Source organism: Gavialis gangeticus, unplaced genomic scaffold (assembly GCF_001723915.1).
Source record: "Gavialis gangeticus isolate Ggan-Ray unplaced genomic scaffold, GavGan_comp1, whole genome shotgun sequence".
Lineage (NCBI taxonomy): Eukaryota > Metazoa > Chordata > Crocodylia > Gavialidae > Gavialis > Gavialis gangeticus.
The window spans coordinates 169313587-169325868 of record NW_017729022.1 but is presented as its reverse complement, the minus strand read 5'-3'; the positions used below and the strand labels follow the sequence as shown (position 1 = coordinate 169325868).

At 36.7% G+C, this 12282-nt stretch overlaps 1 protein-coding gene across 1 annotated transcript in view; it reads right to left on the bottom strand.

Moving 5' to 3' along the window:
• The window catches only part of IARS2 (isoleucyl-tRNA synthetase 2, mitochondrial), an 83943-nt gene that overhangs the window by 40800 nt on the left and 30861 nt on the right, over window positions 1-12282 (bottom strand). Inside the window, exons 9-12 of the mRNA XM_019516472.1 lie at window positions 10445-10614; window positions 8851-8941; window positions 8477-8628; window positions 6892-7052 (exon numbers count right to left, since the gene is read on the bottom strand). Coding sequence (XP_019372017.1) covers window positions 6892-7052; window positions 8477-8628; window positions 8851-8941; window positions 10445-10614 — 574 coding nt within the window. The remainder of the gene's footprint in view (window positions 1-6891; window positions 7053-8476; window positions 8629-8850; window positions 8942-10444; window positions 10615-12282) is intronic.

Below are 12282 nucleotides of genomic sequence, written 5' to 3'. Positions count from 1 at the left end.
TTTTTTTTTTTTTTTTTTCCAGTGGTTTTTTTTTTGTTACCAGGAAGTCCCAGTAGCAAATGTTGCTCCTGCACTGCAAATTAGCAGCATTGCTCATGGTTTAATGTGCAACTTGTACGGTCTGTGGTGCCACGAACCGATATGTCTGCATGTGTAGATGTAGCCTCAGTGTTTAACTGATTACCCTTTACAACACTGAGTAACAGTAACAACTTTTCTTCAAAAAGGCAGGAAATTCTTGCTGACAGAATCATAAAATAGTCCCTTAGGAGCCTAATTAAAAAAAAAAAAAAAAATACATGACACCTCTTGTAAGTAACTGGCATACTCAAGCTCTACAAGACAAGTTCCAGAACTAGAATATGCCACAAACATTGACCTTTAGGATATGGCTTTCAAATCATGCCCACTGAGACATGAATAAACTGCAGGACAGCATGAACTACTGAGGTAGTTAGTTCTTAGACAGTGATTTTCATTTGATGGAGAACATTCATTCTTCATAGATGCAGAACTATATTTTGTATGTGTCCAGGCTTGATACTGGAGGTCTTGTTTTATAATTTTGCAGCAGCTCTTTGGAGGCTTTTCCTGTAGGAAAATGAAGCTACCTGCATTCTAGGTTTAACAGTTTACTACAACTGTACTCAAGCACTCAGCACTGGTTGCAAATCCATACAGAATTCAAGTGTCTCATCAAGCTCATTTTTTGCATGCCCATAAACAAAGACAAGTCTAGGGATACACCAGAACTGGAAAACAGCTTGAAAAAAATTCTGTAGAAAATTTCCCTTAATTGAAGGACCTATAATTATATTCAACTTTTCAGTTTAATGCAACATGGAAATCCTAATCTTGCACAATCAAGATTTTGCTGCTGAACCTGAAGAAAAAGTGATGCGTTATTATTTAACAACACTGCAACTTGCAGAATTTTGCAATCTATCATCAGGTCTACACATAAACATGAACAAAGGGGCTGACATGTTATGTCCTCCAGGCTCAGGAATAGGCAATACCCACTAAAATCTCTTTGGCTATCCTCTTAGAAAGACAAAGCACAGGTAATACTTCTTGCAGGGTCATCAGCTCCTTCAGTCATGGCCTGTGCTGGAAGGTTTCCTGTAAAAGCAGACCAACTGACAGGAAAGCCTGATTGCTGTTTGCTGCTATAAAAAAAAAAAAAAAGTATTTATCTTGATGGGCATTCTCAAAGGCCTGCAAAGCGGACTTTCCTAGAAGTTTTAAAGAGAAACCCCTTCCACTGAAAGGGAACCATGTGACAGAATTAAGCTCAGCCAACAAGCAGTGGGGGTATTGAACCCTGAGCAAGAATAAGTAATAGTTGTTAGGATCAATTACAATGTAATCAGATAACTATTACAAAACAGCATTGACACCTTCTTCTAGAAAAGGTATTTTATATGCTTTAAAAAAAGCAAGAACAAGATGTACTTAGTTTATAACTAATTTTAAAAGCATATTGAATGTGGTCATTATCCCAATGAAGCTCACACTCCTTTACATTTACAGTAAGCTACTTTACCTTCCAAGAAAAAAGTCGGTTTATTTCAAATACACTTGAACAGACAGCCCACCTGGATACTCAGAGAAGTAGTTAAGGTATGGCTACTTTATGGAAATTTGGAAGAAAAATAGTACAAGAAGGGCAAGAAGTTAATGGGAAAATTTAGAAAAAAAAAAAATCTCATCTGTAATGAGAAATCTTGTCCTATATAGACCACAGGAGGGGAAAAAAAAAGCAAACCAAAAAAAACCCCTCAAAAACCCAACCCCATTTTCAGTCTTCACTGTGCATGTGTAATGTTGGAAGTTCTCTCTTGCAATAATATTTTTCCCAAAGTAATTTTCTGAGGTGCACATATATATTACTGTAGACATAACTTGGGTTGTCTATCCTTTACCAAGCATAATGCTATGGAACAGAAGCTTATATGGTTTATTCATATACAGTGAGATTCAAATTTTTTCCTGATGCTGGCATGGATTAAGAGTATAACATAACCATAATAATCTGATAAATAATAATTGTAGAAAATAAGAGTAGTCAAATATTGACAGATTTACTAATCGCTGACCAATATCTCAACTTATGATGAATTCAACTATTCATAAAAGTTTCAGCAATTTCAAATTTATTTTTCTTTAAACATTTTTTAGGAAACTGTAAGTAATATACAATTAAGCATTTAAAAAAGGATTCTGCAGTTGATGCCAAAGTTTCCAAAGATACAGTTACACTTAACCTTTCCCTTCTTCACAGATCTTAAAAAGGCACTTCTTTGACCTTTCCTCAAGATCTTTATGAAAGACAAGTGTTCTTCCTGTTATATTGACAGAGAACGGGTTGTATATAGAATCTTAAAAAACGAAGGCAATACACAATAACCCAAAATTGCAAATTGCCACCTTCCTCATATAGCTACTTATCACTTTGCAATCCATATGCTGTAATGAGTGCCATAATTCAGAGAATGAGCTACAACCCCATTGTAAAACTTTGCCCTGGATCCAAACACTGTATCTAAAAGAACTCGCATTACGTGTCAACTGCTAGATTTTTTTTAAACAGTGAAAAACCATGAGGTAATTCACGCTACCATGACACCAGCCAATCATTCTGAACTCTGATATTGATTGTGCTGAATGCTTATTTAGTGTTATCGGAAATTAAGCAGTATTAAGAGGATTGCTAGAAGGAGAAGAAAACAGTTCTTGGTCCTCTCTCTCTCTCCATACAACAAAAAGGAGTACGAGATAGATTCTCTTTTGCATGCATATATATAGAGAAACAATTTGCAAGACAGTACTTGGCAAGAGGTAAGTTGCTGATGTTAACTTCCTGAAATGCTTTTAGTACCCCACACAGGAAAGTTAATAAAATTTACTTTGTAATTTTGCATGTAACTTTGTAACTTGATTTTCTGTGTGCAAATGACAACAAAACTAATTGGTAATTAATAATAATAAAAAAAAAGAGAGAACATACCTAGGACTTCAGTATATTATAGCATAGTATAACAATATCAATACTTAGAAAAAATGAATCAGTACAGCTAAGTAGCAATCAAATATTCTCCAAATTGCATATATCATATCTGTTGTTTGATATGTGTTCCTATTCTAAATCTTAGCCTTTATTTTTGGCTTTCTTTAAAAAAAAAAAAAAAACACAATAAAAAACCCCACTTAGTCCCCAGGATGGTGTTGCTCCTTCAAAATGTCAAGAAGTCTAATGATATTTACTTTTAAAAGCTTGTGTTAGAAACAGTCAATTACTTAAATTCAAGTTTTCTAATTTTTTTTAATTACATGCAGACTTCTACTGCTTGCATTCTCAAAATCCTTATTTGCAAATGGCAATGTAGTGAATAACTTTTCTTCTCTCCCTCTCTTCCATGTAGGATGTGGAAAACTGATGTGTTACAAGAACTTTCTAGCTCACGATTTAAACATGCTGCAATTAAAACATTGGGTAGGATTCTCTTTATTCAAAAGACAGTTTGTACAATTTAGGCCAATTTTAAATTCGAGATGATAAGCTTGGGGCTGTACACCCAAAATGGCTGCAAGTCACACAGGACTGACAACAAACAGATTCTGAAGTGAGAGCTGGTATTAGAACATAAACGCATTCAGGATGAGAATCTAGTTCTTGACGTTCAAGTTAAAACTAAAGATAGATGTGCAAATCTCTTAAATCCTCAATCCATTGAAGCACATGTGGCAAAGGAAAACCTCTGTGGACTTAAAAAAAGGACTTAAAAAAAATGGTAGGCTGTGGGCACGTCCAGATTTGTATGGTAATATTTACTGGTTTATTTTAATACAACTATTTTAATAAAAATAATTTAGATGCAATAAGCATGAGGAATCGTTCGAGACTGACCAGCAGTACTTTCAAATGTAACAGCAACTCCATGTGGACTACGCTGACTTCCAGTGGAGATGCTGTTACTTTTGACAGCCACTCACAGACATGGAGCAGCTGCCAACTGAAACTTCGCTAAACACTTATGTAAATAGTTTGGTTGTTTTTTTTTTGTAGATGACAGCTTTTTGGGTTATTTTGTTTGAATACCAGAGCTGCTCATTTATAGGAAAAAAGGCATGAAATGCATTATATATATCATATTTGTGCTCTGTACTGTAATTTAAAACAGCCAGCCAAACAAAACAAAACACAAAGAACTACTGTATACATTAATGAGAACTGTTGTGCAGGAAAATGACCTATGAATTGACAGACTGTGTATTCTAAATTTGTCTGTCATTTCTGTAGGCCAATATTCTGCACACCCTCACTGCTCTGATTCCAGCAATGTGGTGTGACTAATTTAAAGAAATTTTACTGTCAGTTCTTCTATTTAGAAGAGTACGTTTGACAGCACTAATTTGCAATTCATCGCTTGTTATTTATATTTTTAAAATAAAATGTCAAGAATGTGTGGCAACCAAAGAAAATAAACCTGAATTTTCAACCATACAAGACTTTTTCCTGTGTTTTGCCCTTTAATCTCTTGTGCTATATTGTCTTTTTTCTCCACCCACATGCATTGCTTTTCCGTTGACATTCTTTGTGAAAAAATGGGCTGATATCTACTTACACAAGGGTGGAGTTGTTGGTTTAGTGCAATGCTTTCCACATAGAAGTACCCTGACAATGCTGCTGTTCATATGACTAGCGACAGTGAGACACTGCACAAACGTTTGCAAAGGCACACCTTTTGGTATATATGCACTTAAAGGAAGTAAAGAGAGCAATAACCAGAGAAGAATTCCCATACATTACTACCTTCAGTAAGTTCAGTTGTCTGGCTAAATAACTATTTTGTTATTAGTGCAGATTATGATGTTTCCCCGCAAGTTCTGAGGAAATACTGATTAAGGCATATTTTCATAACTTGTTAACCAATTCCTAATTTGAGTTGCATTTAAAAACAAAACAAAAAATCCTACATAAAATTAAATAGCCCTTTTAAACGTAATTCTACAATACTAAAAGCAGAACACTCTTTAACAGGTTACTTTCCAGATAAAGTATGGGGGGCTCACATACACAAAGGATACTTCTTCATATAAATTTGAAGTATTTAATTAATGCTTTTTTAAAATGGATGAATTACTTCACCATGTAAGAGATGGTATTTAACACTATAAATAGAACCTTTCTGTACTGGCGTTAAAGAAAAAACTTGAACCTTACTCGAACTCTGTTAGCAAATACAGAGCAGTAAAAAGAGAGCAGAATTTACAGTCCATCAGGATGAAATGCAGTATTAGGTTGCATGCTTGTTGTGTCTTAACTTCCATACCAGATTTGATTAGTCTGGAACTCACCTTTGATTCTGGAAATCAAGTACATTTGCAAGAATCCAGGTTATTACAGTAATTAAAAAAAGACTCTGAAATCCAAGTTCTAATTATTTTTACTTGTATACCCTTATTAGCTTTAAATGAATTTGCATGAAGATCATTGAGGTCAACAACTTCAAAAAGTGGAATTATGCCGTTGTATTTGAGGGTTAAAACTGACTCCAAATCAAATAAGGAAAGCGATGAAACAATGAATATGGAACCCATGCAATGCCATTTTTACATGGCAATCTTTTAGACTGCTACAGGCTGCAAAGGAGAGAGGAATATAGTGGGGAAAAACCCTGGTCATACCCAATTCACTCTCCCTTTCAGCATCTACTCCCTGCCACTGTGACACACAGGATACTGGGAAAAATGGACCTATGGCCTGACCCACTAAATGTTAGTTCTTATGCTCTTATAACTGTTTACAATACCTGCTCCAAAAATTAAAAGCAGTGCTCTCATGAGGCAAAAGTGTGCTTCACAAGTTTCAGTTTGAGCTTTAAGTAAGAGAGAGAATCTTAATACAAAACAACGGAAAACAATTTTCTTTTGTTTACTTGCTTCTTAGATAGCATTGCACTTAACTGACATTTATTTTAAAACTTAGCACAAAGTTTTATTTGGAGTGGTATGGTTCTGAAGAACTGAAATCTTTTTTCAATGAACTAGTTATTTTAACATTACAGAATAGAAAAGATGTTAGAAACAAAAAGTGAACGTCTGAAAAATCTAAATGGGTATAAGTGACCTAACTGTATGACAAACCCACACTTCAAAACACAGGAACATAAGAAATGCCATACTGGAAATGTTGCCCTGTGTCTTGTACCTCACAGGGGTGTAGAGACTGAATGCTAGGGTAAAGATAACTTACGTAAGGAGAACTGACCCATCTAATGCCCCTCTTCCCTTATAGCTTCTAGTATTCAGAAGAATAGGAAGTCCTAATTTGGAGGTGGCTGCCTTACAGTCATGTTTAATATCCACTAAACAGGAAATAGAGGTTATCTTTCCAAACTAACTTTGAATTAGAACTTTGCTTCTTGTTCTGCCCTGAATTTGACCAAGCTTTTTCCATCACTACACTAGCAACTCCTTAGTCTCAGAAATCATTGTGACAAATATTTGAAGTATTCAGACCACAGTGCCAAGACTAGTCACAATCTATTCAGGCTCCAGCACTCATTCAATTTCATGTAAATATTAAAAACCCCCACAAAAAACAAAGCTCTAGTAACCTTATTAAACAATTACAAATGTGATCAAGCATCTTCAGTTGACTGCTGCACACAGGGCATGAGGCAGAACCAGACTACCTACCTATAAACCACAATCGGTAATGAGCCACTGGTATCTCTTTTTTTACCCAATATAAACAACTATATTAAAATACATTCAGCTGTGAACTAAAACAGATTTATTCACATTTAGATAGTTTGAGGCTTCAATGCTTTCTACATTATGGAGCAACAGATAGTGCCATCTATGTAGTTATATAAAAATTACCTATTTATGAGGGATTCTCCTGTTGTCTTATGATAGAACACTGGAATTGGAACACCCCAACACCTTTGTCTTGATATACACCAAAATGTCCGTCTGTCCAGCATTTCTAGCATTCTTTTCTGTCCTGATGCAGGAACAAATTTCACTTTTTTTAACACTTCCTATGAAACAATCACAAATAGATTTGTTTAGTCTTGGACAGAAATCAACAACCAACTAAAAGGATGCTGTTCCCCTCCCAGTTCATGAAGAATTACAGGCATGATTCTTTACATGTTGAAATTAACATGCTACAAACTAGTTACCACATGTAAATTTATCTGATGGATGTTACCATCGCTCATATTTCTTATATAAGTTCTTCGGACTTGTCTACACTATGGAGCCGATACAGCTATAGTTACACTGGCATAGTTATTATGACAGCAGAGCCCCCTTGTGGATTTGTGGCATGTAATGGCAGAAGAGAGTTTCCTGCTGGAACAGTTGCACCAGATCCCTGAATGACATACTTTAAGATTACATAAGTCTTCGCTGGCTGGTATAGCCAACTCCACCCTAGGGGTTCTGCCATCATAGCCATGTTGATTAGGTAGTGTGATCTCTTCACACTACTGACTTAAGTCAATTAGCAAAATGTTGTACTGTGGACCAAACCTTTCAGTAACGTACTTATACAAGTTGTTGTCACAGTATCTTAAAAATACTATGCTGCTTATCGAAGGTAGGATAATAGAATATTTTAAGAACATTTTTGTGAAGGAAGACAGACACTGGTCCTTTCAGCCACCTTTCTATAGCTCACATTACTGCAGTATCTGGGCATCTCACAATCATTAACTCAGAGCTTTTGTCAGGCAGGGAACACTTCTCCTTATTTTACAGATATGCCCCTAAAGCACTGAGGGCCAGATCTCAAAAGTATTTAGGCACCTTAACTCCCACTAATTTCAGCAAAAGTTGATATGCCTAAATATCTTTCCAGATCTAGGTCAGAGAAACAGATAACCAGATGCTATGCCACTTAAGTGTCTAATTGTGATCTTAGTCCACCTGCTTGAGTCCCTGAAAAACTTAACACAAAAGCTGGATGTGTCCTCCTCCTCTTCCCTTGCTGCTTTATCTTAGGACTAAGATCAATGGAAGCAGATGTATTAATGAGTTTTTAAGGTCTTGAACAGGGTGGTATAGAATTGTGCTTAGATACTAATATGCTTAAGTACCACTTAGATGCCTAAAAGGTGGAATAAGATCTGACTCTAAGTGATTGCTCAACCATCATACAAAGTCTATTGTAGACTGGAAAAATGAACCTCCCAAGTTCCATTAATTGCCCTAACTATTGAGTTATACACCTTTCCTTCTAAAGGTACAGGTTAAGGATAACTACACAGCCCATTGTGGGTATCAGAGGGACAAAAATTTTATTACAAGGATTTCCATCAACAGTTCAGTTTTTGTAGACACTATGGGAGGGGGGTGAAGTTCTGGAGAAGTGTAGAGAAAGACCATGTTAGTCAAAAACCCCACGCATCATTAACATCCCTAAACTCTCCACAAAAAGCAAACTGATGAAGCTTTATACCTGGGTGGTAGCCTTGATATTTGCTGTATTTACAAACCACTGTTTGCTGGCACGAATAATCACAGGTTTCTTAGTCCTCCAGTCATATGGATAGCTATGTACATATCTCTCCTCTTTTAATAAACTCTTTGCTGCTTGAAGCATCTGAATAACTAGGGAGAAAAATAATTGGAGTCTGATGTTAACAAAAGAACATAGTGCTTCTGCTGCTGCTAGCTTAATTTCTTCCCTTTTCCCAGTCCTCACTTCCCATCCTCCTAGCAATGAAGTGCCAATATCTTGTTCACTTTCAGCAGTTTGGTTCAGATGAACCTTCAAAATATTTGAGAGACTATGCTTTAAAAAAAATAATTGGATGAACACAAAATACTTACCAGCTTCATTTCCTTCTTCAAGTACAGCCTTGTTCTGAAGTTCGGAACCTGCAGCTTCCGTAAAAAAGCCACCTTCATCAACAAGACAATCCTAGGAACAAAAACATTTTAGCTTACGTTAATAAAATATTGACCACTATATTTAAGAATGTGAAATGGTGAACTGGAGAGGCCTATAACAGACCTCTGTCTTGGCTCAGAAAAGATGGTGGGGCTCTTTATATTCATGTGCTATAAAACTAAATTTGACATTCCTGACTTGCCAACTTGCAAGCAAACTTGACAATTCAAGAGATTTACCTTCATTGAGCTTGTAAGGATACAGCTTCACTATTATTACACTCAGGCAAAGCTTAAATACTTACCTTTCAAGAATTAAAAACGAGAGGAAAAAAGATGATCATGTAAAAGCTGAATAACATTAGCAGTCAGCTTTAAAATACAGAATGTCCATTACAGATACTGCAAACTGATTACATGTCCTAGGATCACCTCATCCATCACCAAAACACAACTACATCTGATGAGACACGACTTTGTATAGAAGACAAAAATAATTTCCATTTGAAAGCTATCGGTGGACATGAGGGAAGTGATACCTTCCTTACACTGGAAATTTAATTCCAACATTGCAAAAAAGAGAGACAAGATCTTTAGCAGCAACACACTGCAAGAATCTAAGCTCTAGGTTTCATTCAAAAACCTTCACTATGGCACAACTCTAATTTGGCACTGATCAAGGAGAAACACACTCACCACTTCTATCATCAATTCTACTACCTATAACAATATTATAAGCATTAGGCTCCAGTGGTTAAAGACTGGACTGAGAGAGAGAGGATACCTAGATTCTACTCTCAGATTTGCTAATAGCTTGATGTATGAGTCTTTGTCCAAGTTTCCCTTTTTGCAACAAAGCAAAAGGAAGGAAGTCACTACAATAGTCTACTGGGCATCACTCTCTCAAGGACTAATTCAGGAGGTGATCAATGACAAGCTATGTAGTAATCTGACAAGCAAAGAAAAGGCGGCAAATTATTGTAACAATACAGAGCTGTAGTTAGGGGAAAAAAAAAAGTCACATTAGTAGCCACAGAACTAACACCTGTAAAAAGCAGTAAATTTATTTCTCCTACCCAAACTGTTCCTGAAGAAGTAAAGCCCCATTGAGAGAAATACTATAGTTACAAATTACCTATTTTGCTCGTGGTTTAATGGAGACAACCCCCTGCCCCCCACAAACCACTGTGCCTGTGTTCGGAGTTCATTTGATTCAACCTCTCCCCCCCGCCAAAAGAGTACCTCATTCCGCTCCGACACTGTCAAGTTTATACCACGGGATGTAAGGGAGAACAATTTTTCCTCCCTTACTTCAAAATTTATGTCTTCATTCTTCAAATATGAAGCCTATTTATAGTAGACCCAAGTTACCAGTGAGTTAGCTATATAATAAGGTAGCACAGGCATTTTAAAAAATTTCATATAGAAATTGTAAAGTCTATGACATTTAACATTCTAGGTGTGACAAAACAGACAGGTTAAAACAAGATAAAAAAAACAAATGAAACAAAACAAAACAAAAACAAAGAAGTACCATGGGCAGTTGGTGGTGGGAAGCTACACTGTAATCTTCCATACCATGAGCTGGGGCTGTGTGAACTAATCCTGTTCCTTTTGCCATTGTCACATGATCTGCAGGTAATAGTGGAGAGTCTCTCCCAGGAATTGTTGGATGAGCACAAGAACCACTCTCCAAATCTATACCTGAAGAAAAAGAGGCGATACTGTTAGATAAGCAATTTATGAGCACAGCTTTTATAGAACAAAAGAATCCCGATTCATCAATAAAAAAAAATATACATATAATACAGGAATCTCACGTTCCCCTGTCAAGGACCTAAAGGTTCTTCCCAAACCCTGCTGTTTTATAGCTATCACCCTTTCAGAGGAATACTTAAAAGCTACTCCACAAGCAGTGACCCACAGAAACCAGTCTGCACCTCCAGGAGATGACTGCATTCCCATTTCTCGCAAACCAAGGAAGCAACATAAAAGGAACTGATTTTTAACTCTAGAAACTAAAGCAGTGTAATGCACTGGGATCTAGTGGACTGAGCAGAGGGCCACACCTCAGACCCAGGATTCATTTCCAGTTCTGCGTCCAACTTTCCATAGGACTGCGAGCAGGTCACATTAACTTCCCAAAAGACAGAAATACAGGAAAAGTATGTAGTACACATGCTACACAATCAACACTAAAGTATAAAGACATTAAGGAGCCAACATCTTCCCCATATCAGAATGAAATAAACTGAATAATCAAATTTAAACAATAATGCACCCCGAAGTACAAGCCCTTACTGAATCCCTCCCCCCATAGAAGCCTGGAACACCAAATTCATAATTATGTCAGAAGCTCAACAAATTCAGGCTATGGGAAACAAAAAAAACAAGTTCCCAAACTGAGGTTCCTGCCAAGGGAGTCTAATCATCTTGGCTTGAGTCAATTATTACAGGTCACATACAAACCAGTAACTCTGAAAATAGAGTAAGCTACCTACCTTACATTTACTGCAGCCTAAGTGCACTGCACTAAAAATTAGCGCGTAGCCAAGTTGTAAACTTACAGCATGCGTATCAGTTACCCTGCACTACCTTCCTCATGTAGACAAACAGTTTGAAATCTGAGCCAGCAATCACCTAGGATCATCAGCACTGATCATGAATGCATGTTAACATAACTATCACTCCCAACACCTCTGATGTCACTGCATTAAGGTATGTCAACACCTCACACAGGAAGTCTGCAGTAAGGTAGGCAGTCTAGTACACTAATGGGAATCCTACTTTAATTTCACCTGGGACTCAAGATTGACAAACTGCACTTGATCCAATTTGAGTTCAGAAGCTACCCCAATTTCAGGATTAAAAAACCCCCAAAAAACAGCACAATCAAATCGAGTTCTTTTCCTAGCTCCCCTTCTCAGCTGTATTGTACAATATATTCGGAGTATATTCCAAGTGCTTATTCACATTTTATAAATGTGGCAACTAGCTTCTATAAGCATTCTGAAATCTGTCTGAGAATTCTAGCTATTCTTACCACCCTTAACCAGTCACTAGGATGAATCCTGATTACCTGGTCTTCATGTTATTTAAGTTTACCTCATTTTTGTATTATTTAAGCTAATATTATTATATGAGCATAGGTCCAAAATTTAAAGCAAAGCAAACAAAATGCTTTTAGAATCATAGAAAGTTAGGGTTGGAAGGAACCTCAGGAAGTCATCTAGGCCAACCCCCTGCTCAAAGCAGGACCACCCCTAACAAAGCTTTGTCTAGCCAGGTTTTGAAAATTCTCAAGGATGGAGCTTCCATCACCTTTCTGGATAACCTGTTCTAATGTTTTACCACCCTCCTAGTGAGAAAGTT